The sequence below is a fragment of the Lonchura striata genome, chromosome 5, assembly GCF_050655825.1.
Source record: "Lonchura striata isolate lonStrDom1 chromosome 5, ASM5065582v1, whole genome shotgun sequence".
NCBI classification, from domain to species: domain Eukaryota; kingdom Metazoa; phylum Chordata; class Aves; order Passeriformes; family Estrildidae; genus Lonchura; species Lonchura striata.
This window is the reverse complement of record NC_140707.1, coordinates 33159001-33184278: the sequence shown is the minus strand read 5'-3', so window position 1 is coordinate 33184278 and position 25278 is coordinate 33159001. Positions and strand designations below refer to the sequence as shown.

The following is a 25278-nucleotide window of genomic DNA, read 5'->3' as shown; positions in this document are numbered from 1 at the left end:
GACAGAACTTGATGACAGCTTTGCTCTGAGAAGGAATGCTCTTTACAACTTAAACATATACACAGAATAATTTTTGGTCTAGAAAACAGTTTGATATCAATAGAACCATGTGCCCTGACTTTTATAGACTTAGTACAACAGCTACAGTTTAGTAAGTTGAATTCCTGGAGTTTTTCAGTCATCCTTACTTTCACTCAGCAGTCCCTTACAACTTAGTACAGGACAGTGTGTTGACTCTTGACTTAGGGGATTATGCTTTACAGTAAAACAGTGCCACTAACAAATTCACAGATAATTTTAGTAAACTTAAGCCAAAATTATAAATTTATGACCTTGGAAAGAGAACAGTTCTTACCATTATTTGCATTATGTACACAAACCATTTTAGAAAGCCTAAGCAAGACAAGGGAGGATAGTACAGAAGCATCATATTAAAGGTTTCTTTGCCCAACATCATTATGCTGAGAAATCTGCTCTACAGTATGCAGCTTCTACTCCTGCTTATCAAAACCTTTTCACATGGTTACATTTCTCACTTTATCTTGACATACTCTGCACAAACTAATAACCTTTTGTGAAATATGCCTTAATAAAAGAGATATAGATTAGAAGAGGAATTCTTGTGGGTTAGATTATACTTTGCTCTGATTGGAAAATCATTTGTCAACATGAGACTTGAGGAAGCTTTTTCCTAACTGATCCTGTAGAAACACCCATTTGTGATTGAAGCACTAAAGTTGGCCCCTTATTTTTCCATTACAGCCATTTACTACACACTTACTGATGAAACAATCCCTAATACAAGTTTTTAAACACATTAACTCATTCCATATATTCTTATGACTATGAACACCCATCACCTCAAAAGAGCTTACAGGTCTCTGATCTAATCTTTGAGTAGTTTATTCAAACAAAACAAAAAAGAGGGAGACGGGGCAAGCTACCCACAATAAATCTGTATACTTGGTAAGACAACAAATAAGGAAAATGCTTTCAGCAACTTCTAGCTGCAAAGAAATCACCCTTATCACTGGAGCCCATGAAATCAAACTTGCTTCACACTGAGGGAATATTCAGATGGAGAAATGACTGAATGTTTCTTGCCTTATTATGATTTTAGACAACTACTACTATGTGAATAGGTGGTATTTCAGTCTGGCCTGGTAAGCTGTTTTTATGGAAGACTAACAGTTTTAGGAGTACTTATTCCAGAATTAAGCCCTATTGTTCTCAGAAGTTAAATATGAACAGCTGTAAAATTGAACTGCAAGGCCTTTACCACTTATATCTGTAACATTTGCACAGTGCACAAGAGCAAACTCTTTTCAAAATCAGAGCTGCATATATTAGCATGTATGAAACTCATGTGCAATTGCATTTATTTATAAGCATGCCAATGAAGTTTAGGGAAGAAGTTTTAACTCACTTATTTCAGTAGAAACCTGGTCCAGTTTTTCTTTTGACCTACTGATTAGAACCACCTTCATTCCACGTCTTGCTAACTGCAAGAAAAAAAAAACAGGAGACATTAGAATTAGTTATAAATCACTTCCAAGTAAGTATCCTATCAAAGGAATTGCAAAATTCTAACATCACAACAATATATGACCAGCAAGTCTGAAAAAATACAATTTTAAATAGAGTCATGAAAGGGAAAACCAGGATAAATACTTCCATATTATTTCTTACTTAATTCCCTTCACACCACACCATCTTCTCAGTCATCTAATATAGATAGATAGGCACATTTATAACATAGAAAACAAACAGTGGGTATTTTACAGAACTTTCACACTACCTCTGCATGTCAGAGCAAAAATATTATTAGCCATAATGAAGTTTAACATGCCAAGTTAAGATATCCATGGTCACTTGAACGCCTGTGTTGCAACTCAATACTTCCTCCCTTTAGTAAGGCTACACTCTTACTTTGAACTACTCACAGGTATTAAGGTTAATCTGCTTCTGAAATTCTTTTAGGGAAGCTATCTGTGAAAATTGAGAGGGGGCCAGAGCATGCCCTGATCATTGAATCAGACCTACCATTGCAAGTTTAAAATGAGATCTAACATCTCAATTGAAAAGTGTCTGCAGGAAGACAGTTACATATGTGAATTACTCTGAAATGATAATTATGTTTGTGACTACTGTAAGTTGCAACAATGTATCTACCCACAGTTTAAAGTGACTCTGCCTTTCAGACACTTAAGACCTACACAAAAAAAAGCATATATGTTGTCACTGCTCCAATAAAACTCCTTCACTGCTTTCAGAAGCTGATGAGAATGGGACTTCAATGGAATTTTTAAAAACCACAACAAAAAAAATCCCAACCAACAAAACACACAGACCTCAAACCTCAAAACACTACAGCACAGTACAGCAACAACCTGAAGCACCTTAAAGCTATCTACTTTCCTAGCAGGAGCATGCAAAGCAGTAGTGATTCTGTTGGACAGAGGTATGGCAGAGCTCATCAGTTAACTCTGTACTTTACTTCCATGTGTGATCTCTAAGCAGTAGAAATCTCACACTAGATCTCATGAGCATAGTGTGAGGTGTGGTGAAACCAAAGACACCATAGGAATCACTAGGAAACAGCTGCCAGGTTCAGGCTTACAGGCAACTTAAGCCTTCTGCTCAAGGAAATGATGTGGTGTTACAAGAATTAGTGTCTAAAAGGGATGATCACATCATCCAGCCAACTGCAGATAAGCACCTGGCTCACTGGAACACACTTTACATGAAGCCCACAGTAGTCTTGGAAGGCACCAGGAAGAAGGGAATAGCACTCTTATTCCACAGGATCAAGGCACTGAAGACCTTGATTACCTAACCTGCTAGGACAGTTTGACAGCAATCTACTCAGAATCCAAACTAATAATGTTGTCCCATGAGGCAAAAAGCTCCAGAGATCTTCCTCATGGATGCAAAGCTCCAGACTGCTGACAGGAGAGTTTGCTCACTTTCAGCAGCCATGACCCTTGGGCTCTCAGACTGCTTCAGTAGGTACCTGGGCCTAATGGGAAAGTATTCATCTGTACTCAAAAGCCAAGGAAGTAAAGTGATGCCAATACATTCAGTCAGTGGAACTTCATCACATTTCGAAAGTTTCCACCACAAGGGTGAGCTTGAGAGAAACCTCTGCTAAATTCACACCAAAGGGATGCACTCTAAGTACATCTGAAATTGGAAACTCTTTTGCAAGTGGAGTTCTAAGTGAAGAGCACATAAAACAGCCAACAAAAGACCCAGTAACTAGGAACAAATACCACTAAGAGAAGTAATCAAACTTGAAGATACAGTATTGAGAACAAGTTCAATTAAGGTGCTTGATGAGCACTCTGCCCTCACTGGTAGAAACATAATTGGCTGAAAGGAACCACAATGATCCAAAGGGAGATAATGATCCCCAAGATCCCAGTTTTTATATACATTTTTATATAGGAATCCAGCAAGACCCATGTGCTTTGTAGATAACCTGTTATTATACTTGTCCCAATATCCTTAGGGTCCTGAAACAGCTGAATGACAAGACCTTAAAACTTAGCATAAAAACACACCCAGAGCAGCATAAGTTAGGAATCTAACTTATCAGCCTAAGGACTGATGCAAGCAAGGGTCACCATTCTAATGGAGCTGATGAATGGAGGTGTTTGATTTCCTTAAATGCCGTGTTAGTGACAACCACATTTTCCACTTTGGTAGCAAAACACAGCTGCTGTATAAACCCTTTCTCTCCAGGATGGAAAACAATGCCATCAACAGCCAACCAAAGCAAGGTTAAAGCTCTTGTTAGAGTAGACACAGCAAGAGATTCTAAAAATCATAAACTAAACAGATGTGCATAGTAAAGTACCGCAGAGTATGCAACGCAACCTCTAGTTTATCACCAGCACACAAATATGGCTAAGGCTGAATTTATACTAATGATTTTCAAAAACAAATGAAAGATAATGATAGAGGGGCAATGAATACTGACTCCTGACCATATCCTCAAAATATGGATCCTTTCACAAAAGGCTGATCTAGCAATGATAAGGATATCAGTGCTGGGCAAAGATTAAAGGTCTTAATACTGCAAGAGTGAAAATGCAAAAACAGTTATTTGCTTGGAAAAGGAAAATAATCTACAGAGTGGAGTATAACCCAAGATTTCACACACTCATAAAGCTCTTCCCTCACTTTCCAGTGAGGCCATATCAAACTTGCAAAAAGGCACTTCTCAACATACAGTTGCAATTCACACAAATTCCTCCAAGGAAAAGGAAGTTGTCTGCATGACTATAATCACAGCCATCAAGGCCCAAGCAGCCATATGCCAGTGGAATTCACAGTAGCCAGAAGGGAATTTTGAGTAGAAAATCAAGCCTTTTCTGGCAGACTTCTGTAGATATCTCTAGCGTTAAAGATTAAGATGTTTTCAGGTATTCCACATTTTACCCTACATCCACACTTGACTTTATCAAGTATTCTTCATCCACCTAAACTGCCAAAGGATGGATTTATGTTTTATTCTAAATAAATGCTTAAGTAACAATAATAAATACAACTCATGAACAGTATGTTTTATTCCATAGCCCAAGAATGAGTACCTGTACATTTGCTCTGTGCTTACAGCAACCACTGCAAAGTAGAAATTAATTTGGGGGCTAGGGGTGCAGGTAGCAGGGCAAGGCACATCAGGATGACAGGAAATCCAAAGGATAAGGACCGCCCAAGAAGTGGAATGCCATTTTCCCAGTGGGCTTTGCAAAAACAAAAACAAACAAACAAAAAACCCACAAAACAAAATAAAAAACCAACAAAAACACAAACAAACAAACCCAAAAAAAAAAATCAAGGAAAAGGAAATCTCTTACAGGTAATCTCACGCAAAATCATGCTGGTGTTTCAGAGAACACAAAAATGAGTACAGACAGGCTCACTCTGATAGTAATGCTGAGTTTAAAGTTATTTTTGCCATAAATTGTTGTAGCCAGCACTATTTGTCATTATGTTCTCTGGGTTTATAGGCCAAATTACCTATACTAACAGGCACTTTCTGTCTTAAGCAATACATTCCAGTATATGAAATATATTTGGAGCCCACATATCCATCAAGAGCAAAAGTACAGTAAAAGAGATAAAGGTAAAACCCAGCTTCAGAGACTTCATGAACTAGAAAAAATAATTGGAACATACTTCTGGCAGCTGTAAATGCCATTTAGTCAGTGCCTGGAAGTACCAAAAGGAATTACCAAGGGCTGAGAAAGTTAAAATTCTTTTAAAAACTAAGGAAGTTAAAAATAAAAACTGAAGGACAAGGTAAGAGCTGAAAATATAGTTCACAAATAAAAGAAACTAACAAAAAGAGATACAACTTTTGGCTGTTTACTAGAAGAAAGCAAGGTAGGAGACCTCTTTCTCCACAGATACCTATGTTAAGATAAGGGAGGAAATATCAAATGCAGCTTGACAGAGAGTTGAGACAGCTTGACATATTGCCAAGAATGAAGGCAGACTTCCAAGTGGTAAGAATTCTTACCTCTTCTGCATAGGCTTTTCCAATCCCATCAGTAGCTCCTGTGACCACTGCAACAGTAAAAAGAGATAAATCTACATTAGTTGCTTCACAGAAATAACTGCAATGGTTGTGTTTATTTGCATACTATTAAAGTACTCATTCCAGACAGAAACATATCAAAGTCGCAGGAACAGGTGTACAACTTCTATGAAATTACTTTAAAAACTCACACTAATACCTTTCCATAGGTAAGAAAGGAGAGAAAGACTTGAAATTAGGAGCCTAACATGTTTCAAGAATCAGGTTCAGCACCCCTTTTAAAGCCAGGTCTCTGTCCTAATACTCTTCTTCAGAAACTTTGTGGACTAAGATTTCCAAGCCATTTAACTTAAAAAAAAAGCTTATTTATGACTATTAAACTAGCTGTCAACTTAGTTTTAAGTATACAGTAAAATAAAAGGTATCTCAAATCCTGTAAGCATCCAAGAAAACAGATTTTAGGACACAGACAACAGCTCTCTGTTAGTGTTCCTCCAGCAGATTTCAGATTCTCACGACCACTGTGCTCACCAGCAACTAGTATGGGCGACTGATCCAGGCATCAGTTGCAAGCTGGGCTTCTACAGCTTAAACTTTCTCACCTGTGGGTGACTGGATCTGTGTCAAGCTTCAAGCCTTTCTAGGATTCTTTTCCACAAGCTGAGAAGCTGTGAGTGACTCAACATGCCATTAGTTTGACAGATTATTCCAGGGCTCTCGCCACACTAGTAGCTGATCATCCCAGTAAATAGCAATTCCTCCATACAGAAACCGCTTTTCCAACTGCTTTTTATGCAAGTACATTCAGCATCATTTTTTTTTTTTCTCTCTCAGATTTTTCTTCTCACCAAACCCAATGCCTATACCTCAGCATCCTTATATTTTTAGCTCTCCTGTCGAACCTCTCATTTACCCGTCTCTGCTCTCACTCTCCACAGAACCTACTGGATTTTTTCTGTTTGTCCTTTTATCAGATCAGAAGAGCTTGGTTTGTGCTTCCACTGCTTATTGCTGAATGTAGCCATGGCCATATAACTGGACTTGTTTAATGTTTCAGAACAGTGAACTGGGAGTGTTAGTTTAACTCTCAGGTCAACCTCTACCTGAGTGAAAGTCATAGCAGACAGTGTTGTCTGGCATTGGGATTCAGCAATAGCTTTCCCTTTTTTCCGGAGCACCGGAAGGAGATGTGTTTGCAGATGATTTGATTAGTCACTGCTTGCAGATCCCCTCTAACAGTTGGCATGCAAACTGCAGCCAGAATATTTCTGTTTGAGTAATAACAGCTAGGTAATGCTATAACCCTTTCAGTCTCTGTGCCTGCTACCTATAAATAAGTGGATATAATAACAAAAGATGAAACTGCCAGCAAAGGTCCTATTTGAGTTTGAATGGTCGAGCAACCATTCAGTAACAGGCTAGAAAGAAAGATCCAGTCATAGCCCTTATTTAAGTGAAATTCACAGGCGACCACAGATGAAGGTACATGCATATATGTTCATCCCCTCCCTAGTCTCAGGGTTTAATTTCCAAGATGACATAACTGCAGCATGATAAGGATATGCACACTGCACACATGGGATGCCCCAGCTACTAAACAGAGCTCTGGCTGCTGCACTGTCAGTGCCAGGGAATTTTATTGAGAAAACCAAGTGTCTGTGTCACATTGCTTTGCCACTTCCTATCCAGCCACCATTAGGGAAGTGTGAGTGACAGTTATGGTACAGAAACAAAGTCATTTAATGAAAGGTGAAACAAGGGTCCAAATGACCAATAAAAATCAGACTTTAGGGAAGAAATCAAGAATGCTTTCCCAGGAGCCTATTTCCTTCAACCAAACTTTTACCAATATTGTTACTGATTCAGCCAGACACACCACAGTTCTGATCCCTATAGTTCAAGGACCAACAAGCTTCAGTTTCAGCCTTGCTGACCTGGGATTCACATGATGTATTATCACACAAGCCATTACTGCTTCAGCAACAGAATGAAGCAAACAGGAGTACAGTGAAAACAGTACCAGGACCCCTCTCCATAAGGATCACAACAGTAGCCAGACAAGTTCTAAGCTGACCCAATGTGGAAAACATTCAACTTCAGTCACTTGGTGAAAGGGGTTGTTTCTTTCACCATAGTTAGTGAGGCACCTAAAGAAGAGCCATTCCCTGTAACACTTAGATTGTTTCTTCTCCTTCCAACTCAGAATTTACAGACTTAATGGTTTTATTCCCAGATAACAAGCTCAGCATTTGAAAATACTGTTTTCTGACACTGCAAGTTATTCACTTCTAGCAGCTGCAGCCAAAAATGCATGCTCCATGAGGCAGGGACTCCCATAAAGCACCTGTAGCCCTTTAAAGGCTTAGTAAAGTACAAGTAGTTTCAGTCAAGGATATTTACTCATTCATTGAATCCATTGCTTAGGTAAATGGTAATGGAATCAGGTGGAGCACGAGACATAAGCTGAAGATCAGGGATTTCTAACTGAAGTGTGAGAAAAAGGATGTTTTTCCCCCTTTGTAAGTCCTAGTTCAAATTAAAATAACCTGTAGTCCAGAGGTTAAAGTACCCTCCAGAACAGAATGTGAAAAACTTAGATAAATCTGATGTACATAAAAATTACAAAATTCCATCAGGAAAAAAGCAGTGCTTAAGCCATCACCTACAGAAACAGACTGCTGGTTAATACACATCCCTGTTTTGCTTCTGCTGCAGGAAAAGGCCTCAGGATAAAGTATGCAGCTAGTTATTCTTAGCAGTAAGGGAACTCCTCACAAGATGACACAGAGACCATCATTTAATTAGTGGTTCCATGTGGAGAAGGATAATTGTCTTCTGCTCCATGCTCCCACACCATCTTGAAGAAAAAACAGTACAAGGACTGCTTTCCAACATCTAACCTAAACCCCCTTTTTTTCAGGACACTTCTCTTCCTAAGGCTCTTTGAGAGGAGCCACCTGGCTCAGTTCCCTCCCATTCAAAGCAAATGGATTTCCCATCTACAGCTGCACTGACGGAGGGGCCCTTGAGGTCAGCACCCACGGACTGTGATGGGAAACATGCACTAACACAGACCTGGCCTGCTGCTGCCCAGTAGCACCCAGTTCAGCCAGCTCTGGTTACTGCTCATCTCCTGCATCCCAGTGAGCAGTCTGGAGGGTCAGAAAGGCTGTCCTGACAGGAATCTGCCAGAGCAGAAAGCAAAACTCAGACCCTACATTGTAAAAGCAGGGAGAAGAAGTGGTTAACAGCAACTGATAGGACCAACATCACACAAGTCAAGATTCAGCCACCTTATCTTCCTCCACATTTTTGATTACCTAAAGCTTGTACATTAGAAAGTCACTTAAATTTTTATATTGATTACATTCATCTCAAGCTTCTATACTGGAGAAAAATGTTACTGTTTCAACCATTCCAAAGCTATGTCAGTTTAACTAAGTTTCTACTATCAACTTGAAGTGCTTAAGCTAGTTTGACTCCAAGTGTGGATTAAGCTTTTGAATTCTGTTTCTTCTACAGATTGCCTTCCAACAAAAGTTACAAACTGACTGCAGTTGGCAGAGCTTAAAGAAGGCAAAGAAAGTAGGATAGAAATAAGTTATTGTCTATATAAGAAAGTTGCACCAGCACCTAAGTGTGATTATACACATTTACTCAGTAGTCAGACTAACTGTAGTAGCTTCCTACTTCAGCCATCTGCTGTCTCCAGGAGAGAAGTAAGAAGAGTGCCCAGGCAACCTGCGTGTGAGCCCACCAAGTAAATGTTTGCCTGAATGAAAGCTTGTATTGCAGCACTGGATACTTTTAGACAAAATCAACAGCTATCTCTGCCTTTTCCCCTGTAGCCCTAAAAGTCAGGGGACAAAAAATAAGGGACGGTATCCAGTAACATGACATAGTCTGAGAACAGCTCACTTTTCATAAATGAATACATGCACAGGATTGGGCTGGAGATGTTCTACCCTAGGAAGTCCCCACTGGCCAGTCATCAGCAGCTTTGGATACACAGTATTTCACAAAACAATTAGTCCTCACCTGGAACAGATTCCCATCTCAAGAACCTTTTCTGAAACTAGTATATGCATAACTAGGGAACTGACATATACATCATAATTTTAATGCTTAAAAAAAGCCTGTCTAAAGATTCCTGTTCTAAGTCAGAATTAAAGCCTGGTCCTAGTGAGTCCAACACACTGAAAGGAACATCTCTTGCTCTTCTAGGAAATGACATTTTGGGTAAGACTGGCATAATAATTGTTATAATCGGTGGTAGAGGTAGGTATGGTATCATACTCTAGTTCTGGCTTTCATTTCAGTTTTGCATCAATAGTCTTCTATTCCAAACCCTACACTGTTTGGAGTGGTAGACAAGAAACTGGAAAGCTGATAAAACTAAACTCACTATTCATGCTAGCCACTAGGGTACACCACCTTAGTAAAAATTACTGTGAACCTACCCATGCTTTGGATGCAGTGATAGGGTGCAGAAAGGAACTGCTAGTGTAGTATCAAGGTCTCCAAACAAGGAGGGCAGTATGGGGCATTCTCTGCCCACACTGCTGGAGGAGGTTACACAATATGTAGGCTATAGATATTTCAACTACCATTATATATATACAAGTCATCAGCACAAGATCACAAATCAGCAGTTAATTTTTTTTATTACAGTATTATCCTTAATATGTCATGTAATCTTTTCCCTAAACCTCCAAAATCTACACCTCAGGACAGTATATAGCATCTTTGCCCTAATGGCTGTGCCAGAATTTTGCTTCCTATGTGGTTGTGGGGAGAGAAGAAAGAAAAAAGCAACTCACACCTCTCGCCACAGACTTTTCAACTCCCACTTGGAGTTCAACTACACATCTTTGACCTCTTACACTGGTGATCTCTTTAACTTAAGATACACCTACACAGGCACCCACCACAGCCTCTACTACTAAAGTAGTTATTGACAAACACAAATCACTAATTCTCTATACTTTAATACCACTGAGTCAACTTATCTCCTAATGAACACTTCACAGCTTTTGTCACATACAACAGGTATGACATAGTTCATAAGCATTGGAAACATGTCCTGGCCAGTACCAAACTCAGGGCAGCCCTTGACAAAGTTAGAAAACCTCACCAGTCAGCGAGATATGTCATGTTGCACTAAAAGGGAACAGCTTTCCTGTTATCAAAAAAGCCATAGACCAAGTCTGTGGAACGCATGCAACCAGATGGTGACTTTAGTCTAGAAGATTAAAATGACCAGTGATACTTCAGGGGATAAAAATTCGGACAAGAAGCCTTACATAGGGGTAAATACACAAATGTTTCCAATAGAACCTGCATCCTTCAGAAATCCCACAGCCCGTGGCTAGATAGATAAAGTGCCACCAACAGTGTGGGGAACTCACGTGTTTTTTTCTGCTTATAACAAGTAACAGACAATGTGTTGCCAAATAAGAGGTAACCAAAAAACATCCACCACCTCCAAAGAGGTATAACAGAGTTGTATTCCTTGCTCATAAAAAAGGGACTGCCATTCCAGAGCCCGGCAAAAGCAGAACCCAGCAGTCACTGGCAGTCTGTTCTGTGACTGAAATGAGTATTCAAGGCCCAAGGAGAACAATTTTACTTGCTTCTCATGCAGCCAGGACATCTTAAAACAAAAGCAAAGAGTGGTGCAGTAAAGCATGAGGCAGGCATGTAGAAATCATCTCAACTCACGACAGGAGCAAGGACCAGTGTTGAAACAGGGAGAGGGAGCAACAACAAGCATAGAAAATTCTACTGCAGTTCTGCAGAGCAATCACGCTGAAACAAGATTATAGATTCGTGACTCCCCAACTCAAGGTTAGACTACAGTGAAAAATAAGGCTTAAAGAGATCAAGCCTGCCTTCAGATACAAACACACGTTTTCCACAGCAAAATGAACTTTTAAGATGCCTAACGGAGATAAAGCACAGAATACTTTTATCCATATTGCCTCTGGCAAACAGCACCAGGCATACTCCTTGCAGTGCTTTGACCACTTGCAGAATGAAGCTAATAACTCTTAGGCATGTTCCCTACTAGTCTCTTCAAACTACAAATTCATTTTGGTTCAGCCATTTTCCTGTTTTCATTCAGAAAAGCCTGAGTTTGTAGGCAATCTTTCAGAGTACTGCAGATGCACTCATGCATGTCATTACCTAAGAGGGAGAACTCAAGCCACCAGCAATGTTATTCTCCATAGACAGATGAGGGTCCAGCAATTTGGGAATACACCCTTCCTGTCAAAAAACTAAGCTAAGTAACAGATTTCAAGGAGGGCAGCCTAGCTACATCTCTGATCTCCTGAGAAGTGTTCAAATTTGCTGTCAAAATGGTAACTGCAGAACTAGTCTGTCTGCAACATCCTCCATTCACACAGAAGAGCCACCCCTGTCCTGCAAGACTGAATCCAGATACAAGTGAGGGTCTGTCACAGCACGGTACCCAGCTGCAGCACATATCAACATAAACTAGGACCCTCTGTGTATTGCTAAAGCAATACAGTTGAGAGAAACTTCACAGCACAGCTAGCCTTAGCATGGGTTTAAAGTACAGCCCATAAATAACTGAAGACTCGAGATTCTTCTGCTACGAAACACAGAGGCTATATTAAGAATATGACAGCTCCTGGGGAAAACAAAAGCTGGCAAGGGGCGAAAAGACTATCCCTGCTTGGCATCAAGCAGTGCTTCATTTATTACAGATTTATATAAATCACTGGCATTTGACCAATACCAAGCTTCTAGATTATCTCCAGCCAACAAAAAGTACTTTAGTCTGTGCTGGTTAAAAATATTCTACTTTTTGTCCTCAGCTTGCTAGGAACAGCTATTTTTAGTAAGACTCCAATCAACCTTATCAAAATCAAGCATCAAAAATAGACTGGAGAAACACTGGAAGCATATACTATTTTTAGCTGCTCCATCTATCCCTGCCGTTATCCACAAATTCTGACTGCACAGACCATGCATGAGTGCTTAGTTATTCTAGGCAGATCTTAGTCGTGACCCTTTTTTTCCCTGAACACCTGAATGCAGAAAACACTCGATTGATTAAAGATTAATACAGCCGCAAACCATGACAGCTGCCTTTCGTCTGAGTGCTTTTGGGGAGGGGGAGAATACAGGATGACAGAGAGCTTGCATCAGTATTCCTCTTGGGGATCCATTACATGGAAAGAAAATTGCTATTTCAATTCCCTTTTGTTGCTAAAAATAGCAGCCCCAATTGATTCAAGCAAACAGGGCACCGGCTTAGCAATGCCAAATTTAGAAACCACTGAAGTCCCAAAGAGTGAACGCTAACGCAGTCTAACACATGCCAGCTCATATTTAACAAAGAACAAAGAAGATAAGCATGCTGGCTGCAAGTTAATAAGACAGCAGCAACTCCCCGCATTTTTATTAAATAAAAACAGAAAACTCTGTGCAAAAAATATGACAAACTTCACATCTATTCTCAATTTAGCTGCTGAAATAGGAAGCCTCATCAGAAAGATCTGTACCCAAACTGGAATCCTAGAAGTTGTGTACATTCTTTTTTTTTCATATAAAGGTTTTTTTTCTGCACAGAGGAGCTAACACCTAATGGTCAGGTTTTGAAAAGACAGGGTACAGAAAAAGGTTCAATTCCCAAAACCAACACTTACGTGGTAACAGCTTGTGTCTAGGAGCTAGGATTGTGGGTAGAAAAATATTCTATAAATATCACAGCACTGACAAGTTCCCATTTCATCCAGAAGTACAGCAAGAAAGGGTTTTGGGCAGTGCACTCTGAAGATTCTTTACATTGACAACTAGAAGGAATCTAGAAATCTCTACAAGAAAAGTATACTGAAGAATTCATTAAAGTCACACTCAAGGCTTAAGCAATTCCAGTTCCAGCTGCCTCTATGGGAGCTCTCCCAGTCCAGGCTGATTGTCTTTTATACACTCAAACTCCACTCTTTTTTCCCTGTTAGTCAAGGGCTGCTGCATTATGGGCATGGGAGTCTGGGAGGAGAGGAGGAATTCCGTCATCCCGTTCAGAAGCCCCCACCCCATCCTTTGCCGCTTTCAAGCCTTTTGATCCAGAAAATGTCAGGTGAAACCAAGATTGCCTTGAATCAAACTTTCTGCAATAGCAAGTAAGTTGTTCAGATCATCTGCTCAAGCCAGTTCAAGTTGAGTTAAGCATGTGCAAAGGCTACAGCTGCCTCGTGCTCTGTAAGGCAGTACAGTAAGAGTTACCGCATAGCATTAATATTCAGCAAAAACAACCTCTCGTTTGTTCATCGCTCTGAAATACGTGACAGATGCTGACTGTCACGGCAAGCACGACCAGGCCAAAAAAACACATGCATAGAGGTCATTCAAATTACCATTTCTGGTTCTTCCTGCCTCTAGGAGGGTGAATACAACACGAACATTTTAGAGATCAGATAGCTCAGGACTGGCACCATCTGAAGGCTTTCAGTGTGTTTGCCACTGGAAACACGCATAGATAAGTCACTTTTCTGAGAAGAAACTAAGCAGCCAGAAGAAGGGCCTCTAGGTTTAAAGCCTGCAATGCTGAAAGACGACTCTACATTAGAAGTCACTAAAAGAAATGTGAGATTTTTTCCCCTCTTTCACTAAGTATTTGTAGCAGGCAGAAAAATTAATTCCAATTAGTGATGTGGCAACAAAGAACCAACACTTGCAAGCAGAATAGGATAACAAGTGATCCTGGCAAGCTGTGGGCATTTTTATTTAAAGTCAAAGCTATGCAAGGTGTCAGAATAATTGTGAGCATAGAAAAAGTGTAGACTGGTATAAAATGCAGCACTAGATCCATTTTTAATCAAAAGGAAAACTGTGTCAAATTTTAAAAGGTATGATCCATTTAGACAAGAATAATGCCCCAGACCTAGTAGGCAAAAGAAAATAATTTTACATGATGAAACATAAGTATCTCAGAATATCATCAGGGGCTGCCTGGGGAGGCATCTACAATGGTTCACACCAAAACCAGAATTCTATTAGGATACAAGCCAACAACTAGTTACACTCCTCAGAAACTGATCTCAGCACAAATCCTGTTCAGCACTGTTACTAGTGACCACCACACAAAGAAGGAAATGCTTTGTGAACGTCACAGACAACCTAGCTCTGGAAAAGGATCACATGTCACACTGCAAAGAATTACATGGGTTTATAGACCACAGGAATAAAACACAATATTGCCAGATATTACACAGTGACATAGAAACACCAGATATCAAGATACACACTCGAGACTAACTTTGCTTAGAGGCGAGGTGACCATTGTAAGGAGGGGGAAAAAAAAGTATCTGGTCTTTCTATCTAAAGTATCAGTGTCTGCATACAAAATTGTCTGTAAATTGTCCTTCTGATGCAGCTATAAAGACAATTTCTATAACCACTGAGGTGTTTCCTATAGTAATAGGAAACAATAATACATTAAGTAATTTAAATGGGAACAGCTCCAAAAAGTATTTTTAAAAAAGGGCTGCTAAGATGATTTAGAGTTAGCTGTTCTGGGAGATGAGTTTAAAAGGGTTTTATTTGCTCTTCATAAGCTCCTGTAGAGTAATCACCAGAAAAGGAGAAGTTTAGGCTAACATTGGGAAGACAATATAAGTTGGTTGGTTGTGACCAACTGGAAATCACTATATCTCAGAGAAGGAAAAAAAGCCTATCTCTGACTCTGAAGAGCAGAATAAAAGTAAGGAACCTAACCTGCCAGAAGAGATCTGAGATGTGGGTCAAGCCAGAGCTAACTCTGGAAATAGAGCTACAAACTTGGAACAAGAATCTGTTCATTACTATCCATTTAATGGATCAGACAGAAAATAGAAAACAAGCCTGACTGTAATTTGTTTCTTGTTTTTGATACATTCTGTCAACTGCATGGTTCTACACTCCCTCAGGTTGTCAGAGGGTATCACAGAGATTATCCTTCCTCCCCCACCATCTCAACACACAATTTGACTTCTAGAGGGTGTCTGTTCATCTCTTCATGAGAAACCGCACCATGGTCCTAACAGAGCAGAGACTGATTCCATGAAGCACTGCTACTGGGAAGGGGTTCCCTCTTGAACCCCTTATCCTGCTGGCAGTAAGTCAAATCATCTTACTCAAGCACCTCCCTATTCACAGCGAGGACACCAGCCTCCATCTGGGGCATAAAAAAAACCAACAGCACCTTGTAATGGCTTTTTAAAGATCAGACTGTGGGCATGAAATTGGTGCAGTGCTAAATACAACCTTTTCTCTGCACCTTTGAAACACTGTTTGACCTTTTACAGCTTCATGACTAGGACCTGAACTATTTGCAGTTATACAAAACACTTAAAGTCTTAAAGAAATTTAAAGTCTTAAAGAAATTTCTAAATGAAGGTTCGAGTATATTTCAAGCATAATGCATCATTCTGTATGAGCTTGGCACATCCAACGCATTGGGTCATTAAGAAAAAAAAAATCCATGTTAGCTATCACCTGTTCCTTTGCCTTTGCACACATCCAACCATTTTTACTGGAAGCAAAGGGGGAAAAAATCCAACACAGTGTAGACCAACTTTCTTGCACTTTATCCCAAGAACTGATCTTCTAGCTCACAACAGAGATGCAGCCAACCCAAGACTTGGTAGCAAGAGGTACTGAGGGGAGATTTTGAGAAGTCAAGTATAATGATACCTCTCCAGGATGCTCTTCCTCTCTCCATTTTGCAGCTTTGCAATTTAGTGAACAACAGCTGGTGTTTTTGGACAAATCCACAGGAGACAAAGTTATTAAGGTATTTTAGAATAACTTCTTTTTTTAATCTGTGTAAACCTTTAGCATGTAATACAGACTGTAACAAGAAGCCACCCAGGTGAACTATACCCTACATTGGACAGTATCATCTCCTCCTGTTCTTTCTGAAACTCATCTGTTAGTTTGGGAATTGATGCTTTCTCCACTACCTCTTGACCATGGCAAGCAATGACACTCGTCACTTTGCTTAACTTTCTCTTTGTCCTTTAAATTGATGTTGTGGATTTTCAAGTTATTTTGTATATTACTAAACAGGTAAATCTAACAGATACAACAAAATTTTTAAGATTAGATATTTAGGAAACCCTTTGATAGGAGCTTCTATCAGAATCACCTTGGACTACAGGTTTGCAGATTGCAAATTTAATTTTAAAAAATTAAGTATATTTAAAATACCAAACTAATATTCCACATATTAGAAAAACCATATTCCTTCCCTACTCACAGAATTAAAATCTTCATTTCAAATACAAGTTATAGAGTAGAATTTCATTGCATCAAGAATATACCAAAAATAAACAATCTGGGAAGCACAGAAAGACTATGGAGAGTCTCAGGAATATATTCTCAAAATACAGCCTGCCAGCTTTCAGCTGAGAAGCCCATCCAGACCTAAGCAGCTCACCCAGAACCACCGGGTGCCTCCATATGGAGCCTTCCAAACTCCTGAAAAGCTAAAGAATGCCTTGGAGTAATACATTCATCCAGCCCTGCTCTCACCCAACAAACCTCCTTGTAAGCCCCTGAGAAGGAAAGCAGAGAGCTGCTGCCTCACCTCTTCTTCCTGCAATACTCCTTCCAACTAGATATGATATTATAGTATATCTTTATATTATAAGATATTAGAACATCTTTATGATATTTATAGGTCTAGTCTCCTATCCTTAACCAATTATTTACAATGTGGTTTCAATCCCATCATAGTCAAAATACATGTAGGAAATCAAACACATGGGCTACTTACTTTTTTCTGGAATACCACTTTACTTTCTTCCACAAAGCTACTTCCTCAGGGTTTCCAAATTCCGATATGCAAAAATTAAAATGTTCCATATTTAGGAAGGGATGATACAAATCAGGACAGCTACTTAGCTGCGCAGAAGCAAAACCAAGTTTTAACCCTGAGAAAGTGTTGTATTATCTCACACAGCAGAAATATGATTAGGTGTATCTTTGATATGGCTGATAAAGTCTATCTTTGATAAGCAACTTTTTAATTACAGACATTTAAAGAGTTTACAAGTCACACCACAAGCTCAGTATATTAACTTCCCATAAACAAATGCACACAATTGTCCCCAAGAACCTTTTTTAAGAAGATTTCAACCTATAATGTCTCTACAAATATGATCAAAATCCTATCCATTTTCTCCCCCTTAAAGCAGACTTAGAATGTGTGGATATATAGTTTAGGCATACTAAATGTCCACTTCTAACTCCAAGAGTATCAGTAACCAACCATTCTTAAAATTTTATTGCTCTTACATTTGAGGATACCTCCTGTTACTTATCATAAGCTTGGCCCTGCCACAACAAGCCATCTTGGGTACCAGTGCTCCAAAGAGTTCAAAAGCTTTTAAAATTATAAATAAAACTAATCAGGATAGAGTTGACTTAGATCTTCAGCTACTAGTATAGTATATTCACTCTTTTTTCTCTCAGTTCCTTTCAAACATTTGAGATCACAATTCAGGAAAAGTAAGCAGCCAGACCCTATGAAACCATCACCCTCACAGGTGAGGCCTCCCTGGGTTACAAGCTAACTCCACTCCAGCAGCAAGTTGCTCCTGGCTTCCACCTCCCACAACCAACAACTCTTCTCCAACACCACCAAAAGCAGTGAAGAGCCACTCAGAAACAAGCTCCCATCACTGCTACAGAAAGATTCCCATGTTTGAGTTCGGGGGAAGAGGGAGGGGACATCAGCTGTACCAATTGCTCTGATGACAAAGCTCCCTGCCAACCTAGAGGTCCTTCAAGGACACAAAGAGCAATTCTGTAAGAAAGCCTTAAGTTTTCTACACATAAACAAGACCGCTGCATGATGGAGATTCTACATGAGAGAGAAAGCAACTGCAATGTGGCATTCCTGCCATGGAATTTGTGCTGCAGATTCAACACTTAGTGAGTTACTGCCTCACCACCCAAAAACTGTGTGGCTTTGAGCCCCTCCTGCCAGGCACTAAACAATTCTAAGTATTCCACACCAGAAGAGATCTCCCATTTTCTATTGTTAGAAGTCAGCTGGCCCATATCCATTTATTGCAAAGAGACCTTGAATAGCTTCTCCAGGAAGCAATTTTATACCTAACTAGCACCCCAAAACCATACATGAAGCTATTTCTCCACAGCACTGCCACGAGGGGGTATTTTGGGGCAAGCAGAGAGGGCAGCTGAGGTGACCAGTCCAGCAGGAGGCTGGTTTTGCCCATCCCATACCTTTGCTGCTTGCACCAGAGCAGTTCACCCTCTGCAGACAATAAGCAAAGCTGTGTAAGCAGCCGAGCACAGAAGATGAATGAACCGTGTGATGCTAAAGATCTGTGAATTGAAAAATCTAATGCATGAATTAAAATCCATACCCTTGTTCCCCCTCTCCCTTTCCCCCCAAAAAAGAAATGTATATAGCAGGACATAAAAGGAGAAATAGAGAGAGGTGGGAAAACGTGGTCTGACACGTTTAAAAAAATTGATGGCCTGTCACCCAGACGCTGATGAATATTTTTTACAGGATAAAAATGGCAACCTAGAGTCTAAAAATAAAATGCTGTGCTGCAGACCTGTCTGGTTCAGCAACACCACTGGAATACAAACACACTCCTTTGCTGGTGATTCTTGACTAAGATTTCAAAATAACAGAAGGGAAAAAAGCACTGTACAATATATAGTCTATTTTCAAGAGAAGGGTTTTGGGGTTTGTGAGGTGGTTTTTTAGTAAAAATTCAGATTAGCATTGTATTTTACTTGCATTGTGTAACTGCCAATAAAAAAAAACTGCTAAATTTTAAGTGATTGATGAGAAGAGCGGAATACCTCATGCTGCACAAAGCTATTTTTTCTTCCCCTCCCCTGACAATTACAATACAAGAATATATCTATCAGTGTCTTTAAACTGTAATTGCAGTAAGCTTAAAAATGTATTTTTAGAATCATGCTGCAGACAGAACTGTGGACAATGCTATTTTGAAACTCACCCCACCTTCACAGACAGAAAATAAAACCTTTTGCTTCATTCTCTATCACAGTTCAGATAAAAAACGTGCTTAGCTGAGAAGGAAAAATGACTGAACATCATTCACAAGAAGCACTAAATTCTCAAGACTATCCACACTGCAGACAGGCTGCCTTATGCAGTATAAGATGCTATTTTTAGCAAGTGATGCAATAGCTGCAAGGGCTCTCCCAGAACCTTTAATTTATGAGCCCAAGCCATACTAAAACGTGTTTCAAGAGACCTAATATCCCTGCACTGTCACCTTCCCATTCTCTGCACCAACTTACTACCCACACAAGTCATTCCTTTTAAAGTGTCATCTTCGAAGAAAGAGACAGATTCTGCATGTGAAGAGAAAATCTGTATCTATACACTCGTCAGCAAACACACCTGCCCTGCAGTGTATATGACAAGAAAGTTACACAACACTCTACAGAGATTTTCTGACCTCTTGGTTTTCCATTGAAATACAAAGCAGCTTGGCTTCCTTGCTGAATTTGTGTGAAGACTTTGAAAAGCCCACAGTGCTAATACATCTAATCCTTCCCCAAGCTGTTTCCATTCTTAGAGATCTTTTTAGAAGTCCTTGTGTCTAACAGACAACTGTTAAGATACATTTCTGCTAAGTGACTGTTTTAACAGCTAAAAATTCTAAAAAAGAAGAGTTCCTGAAATGCTAGGGCTTTTAAAAATTGTTTTAAAAATAGAATAGGGATTTTCCAGCCCTTTGGATCTGTGGATCCTTTATGTTCTGCAATAGCCATGTGGACCACCATGTAACAGAGTCAAGCTTACCAATAAGTTTTGCACTGACCCCTTTTAAATTCTAATTCCATCTGCTCCCTCCCAAAACCCCCAGAGTTAATCCCAAAATCAGAACTACCCAAGAAACTACTTTTGTTTAACTTCCTACATCCAGGAGCCCATGGGAGGGGACACCATCCAACAGTTCTAAAAAAGCCTTTATGTTTTGAATGTGTGGTCACAAATATATTTGTGAGTTATATAAATCCATGAGCCCAACTTGCCACCCTGCAGAGTTTGAGTCCTTTGCTTATTAACACAGGCAGGGGACATAGAAGAGCTCTTCTCTCCTACTTCATACCATTCATTTATTGGTCATGTCCAGCATTTAGGGCTCAGAAGAAATTCCTGTATGTGTACCATGTTCCCAAGTTTTACACCTCAGCTCCCATAGTGCACTAACAGACTGTGGGAGAGCAGGTATAAAGATGGCTCTGGGCACAGCAAAAGCATTTGCTTTGTGTAAGGATAGCTCCAAGCTCTTCCCTCTTCCTGAGTTGTCATCGTGCCATGTACCATGCAAGAAAGAAGTAGGAAAGCTTGACAAAACTTCTTGTTTGAAGCAGTAAAGGTCTGCCTCCCCACCACCCACACAATGGATGCACTTCCTCCCCCACCAACACAAGCATGGGGAAGCCAATGTCAGCAGAATCTGTAAGATCTCCAGGCTACCTGAGAAAAAGGAATCCAAATGCAAAGAGGTGAGACTTGGAGAGATTTCATTCAGAAGTTCTCTCTGTCTCAGAGATCCTGACTGCTCAGAAGTAGAACAGAAATTGAGCAGGAAGACAGCCAGTGATATTTTATTCATTTTGTCTGGAAGCAACATTAAAACAAGCTGTATGCTGAGAAGGTAGCATTAGCTCCAGGGACACAGAGGTATGAAAATAAGGATTCTGCAGAACAGCTGAAGTGGAAACAAAACTCATACCCAAATGTGTAATCTACTCAAAAGTAAGGAAGTTGAAGCACAGAGACTTCCACTGATGTCCGATAAACAGCAGGATGGGAAGCATCACACTGGGAATTTTACAGGGTCTTGTGAAGGTATCAGGAGGATAACAACTGCAGAATGCAAGTTCAAGCCCTTCAATGTATATACAGTAGAAAACAAGTGTACAAATGTACCTCAGCTTCGCTCCAGTACAGCAGGAGCAATGACAAGTCAGAAGAACAGACCAGTTTCCATAGCCAGTTCCTCACGATTTTACTGGGACTAAGTAAGAGCACAGCAGCCACATAATTCATGCCACATTAGACACAGAAGTAGAATAAGAAGCCACCTGAGCTAATTAGCAAAGCAGTTCACATTAAGCAAGAACCAAAATAATATTGTTTAAAGACAATATTGGATCTTCTAGTAGAATCTTATGCTTCTGTTCTCATGACTGGAAACATCCAAAATTTCAGGTCACCCAAAACCATCAGTTCCCAAGGACAAAAAAAAAGGATGGACTGGACCATTTAAGCTGCCTGTTGCTATCCCAAACACAAGCTATCATCAAATACAACCCTTCCTTTCTTCTTCCTTGCTACTTTGGAATGAAGAATCTGTGCAATCCTACTTGAACCAACTGCTAAAGTAGCTCTTTTGGGGAGAAAGGAAAACACCCCTCAGGATGTCCCCTTTTGCAAGTTCAAGCGCAACTGCACATGCACCAAGATCCACAACAAGCCTGTAAGCATGTTTATGCTACGTTAGAAATGACTCTAAACCTTTTATAATCCCTAACTCTAAATAACACCTTTATTGCTGTTAAAAAGTGGAGCCCTCTATGTACTGGAAATAGTTTCTCATGGCTTGTTAGAGATAAAAATGGCTTCAGGATCATATTTAGTAGGTACTGTTTTGTTAAAAAAATGCAAAGACCAGCATAGATAAGAGATGCCATAGCTGTTAAGCCTTTATTATTTATTCTATCAAGAGCCTATAAAGGTAAGCCTTACAAATGTAGAGAAGTACCACTAGAAGAATTTGAATTTCTACTGTCTTTGTTTCTCATCATAATTAGGTAATTTTCAATCTACTCGAATAGATGGTTCATACAAACAACAACAACCCCCAGAAATTAAGGCTGTTGAAAAGCCATTAAACTTATCTTCCAAGGATACCCTGCCTACCAACAAGTGTGAGGTACTCCGCAGCATGTTGTTTCTCAAGCCCACGTTTTGCACTGCAGCCTTTGCACTGCAAGGGGACACAGAGGGGCAGCTCTGTTCCCACTGGAGGCGACCCCACCGTCGCTTTGGTGCCCCGCGGCCCGAGCCGCCCCGAGCCGAGCGGGACGCGCGGTCCGCCCCGAGCGCTCCCAGCAGCGCCCCCTGCCCGCCGCGGCGAGCGCAGCCGCCTGCTCAATCGGGCACAGCCCCACCATTCATAAAAAGGGGTCCCGCAGCACTGAAAGGCGACTCTGCCGTGCTGGAAACCCAGCGAATCCGAACACCACTCTGCAGTTTTTGACCCTAAAATATATATACAGCTTTATCTAAAATTAGTATATTTGGTAATTATTGCTCCACAGAGGTCCCTTCCATCCCACGCTCTTAATTATGTTCGCTTTAATTAAGTATTTCTATCCATCCGCCGGGGGGAGGAAGGGAAGGAGATGAATAATGTTAACACGCCCAAGTTAATCAACTTAGAAAGCAACAGTTGTCTCATGAGAAATGCCCTCGATAAATTACCATAAAGCATTAGGGAGACTCTTACGTTAAAGCGCTCTAGAAATCCTTGACTGTTTTATTTGTATCGGCACTGTTTTGCAATAGGTGTTTGCCTTAAAGATTTAAGGAAGAACTCGGGAAACACTGCCTTTGCTTATCCGTTTCTGAATAAAGAAACGCCCACCGATGCCTTCTGTATTTCACCGCAAGCCCTTGAAAACTTGCAGTATTCCCCTCCGTGGAAAACTCCCCAGATTTTCCAATGGAAATGAAGCTCCCTTCAAGCCTCCTTAAATGTTTCAGCTACGATTGATTCGGTGCACTTTCTTCTCCCTGGCAGAGCAGGGAGGCAGAGGAAGCGCCCGCGGGCACCGCATGGGCTGTCGCAGGCTGCCCCGGCCCCCCCGGCCGCACGTGGACTAGCCAGTGTCCCCGGCAGCATCCCTGTCACGCGAGGCGCCCGCGCATCCCCGGGCCCGGGAGGGCGGCTCCCACGGGGCGGCGGTGAACGGCGGCTCCTCCGATCACCTGCCCGCCCGGGAAACTTCGGGAGGGGAAAACGGGGAGCGCGACCCGCCGCCGCCCGGCTCTCGGACGGGGCAGCCCGCTGCCCCTCGGGGCGGGAAGCCAGGGCACCCCGGGAGGAGCGGCAATGCGGGCGGACAAAGGCATGCGCTCCCGGCAGGGCTCACACTGGCCGGCCCCGCCGCGGCCCCGCAGGGTCTGCGAGCCGGCCCCCGTGATGGCCCCAGGCGCTGCTCAAGCGGAGCGGAGGTAGCGCGTTATGTCACCGGTTAGGTAACGGCGCGGGAGCCGCCGCAGTGACGGCACCGCTCCCCCTCCTCCTCCGCCCCCTCCCGCCGCGGCCGGGGCGGCTGAGGTGAGGCGGCATTAACCCTTGTCGAGGCCGGCCTTCCCCCGCAGGCAGCGGTTCCCCCGGGAGCGGGCCGGGTTTCCCCGCCGCCCACCGGAGGCAGCGGGGCCGGTCCCGCCGGGAGGGCGGCGGGGCGGCCCCGAGCGCCCGCACTCCGGCGCGCCGCGCGGCCGGCAGAGGGCGCTGCTGCGCCGCGGCGGGCGGACGGCCCGGGGGCGCCGGCGCCCTGCCGCCGCCGCTCCGCGCCCACGCGTGAGGCCGGCCCGGCGTGCCGGGACCGCGTCCTATTCCCGGACACCGATCCCGGCACGGCCCCGGCACGGCGCAGCCCCTGATCTCGGGGTGCGGCATCCTCGCTCCCGGCCGGCAGCCGGCACTGCCCGAGCTGGCTTCCAGCAGGACCAGCGCGGAGCCACCAGCGCGGCCGGCCCGAGCCAAGCTGAGCTGAGGCCCAGCCGAGAGCATTCCCTGCAGCCCCCGCTGCCGCCTGCCCCACGGATCCACCCGCAGCAAAGAACTCGCCCTCAGCTCGTGGCCAGCAGCCCTGCGTGCTCCTGGCCCAAACAAAGCATCAGGGCATACGCCTGGCAGAGGGAAGGACGTCTGGGCCAGCCCACACCAGCATGGATTTCAGGTCCCACTGAGCCCCCGCTCCATCAGGGACCACTGGCACAAGCACAACACTATTCACTTGTCCCTGACAAAGTGGAGACTTCTACAGAGTTAAACCAAAAATGCAGCACTTCCCTGTCAAGGTCCACCACAAGCTCCTTCCAAGGTCTTCACTGTAATCTCCCCAATGCCCTTTTCATTTACAGAGTCCACTCAAGCAAGTGGTGAAATCAAGTGCTTGTCCCAAGCAAGCACACCGGCAGCTATGGCTCGGAAAAAAAAAAAGTAGCAGAGGAATTTTCAGCAACATCCCCTATCCACAGATGCAATGCTATTAAGGGAGAATAGCCTCCACCAATTGCCAGGATGCTCTGGAAAGCAGCATGCTCAATAGGTTGTGCTCCTCTGGCTCCCTGTTTGACTTCAGGTATCTCCTGCCCCATCTCTCCTCTAACTTCCTGCTTTCCTTCCTTTTCTGACATGCCATTCTTGCTGCCCTCCCATTCCAACTTCTCAAGGACTCTTTGATTTAGACAACTTTATAGGTTCCACAGCAGAAAAGGTTTTCACTACTGCTTCCCCAGCTCCCGAGTGGAACTGAACTTCTCTCTCAGGTCCAAGAGAAAACCCTCCTTTAGAAGTCCGACAACAGAAAGAGCAATGGAGGTTGTTCTCACCATGTCTGCATAGGGTGATCTTGACGGCTTTAGTCCACTGATCAGAACCAGACTGACAAAACAG

The 25278-nt window shown here is 42.1% G+C and overlaps 1 protein-coding gene across 1 annotated transcript in view; it reads right to left on the bottom strand.

The window, feature by feature from the left end:
• The window catches only part of HSD17B12 (hydroxysteroid 17-beta dehydrogenase 12), an 81226-nt gene that overhangs the window by 44578 nt on the left and 11370 nt on the right, over positions 1-25278 (bottom strand). Inside the window, exons 2-3 of the mRNA XM_021533222.3 lie at positions 5528-5574; positions 1427-1502 (exon numbers count right to left, since the gene is read on the bottom strand). Coding sequence (XP_021388897.3) covers positions 1427-1502; positions 5528-5574 — 123 coding nt within the window. The remainder of the gene's footprint in view (positions 1-1426; positions 1503-5527; positions 5575-25278) is intronic.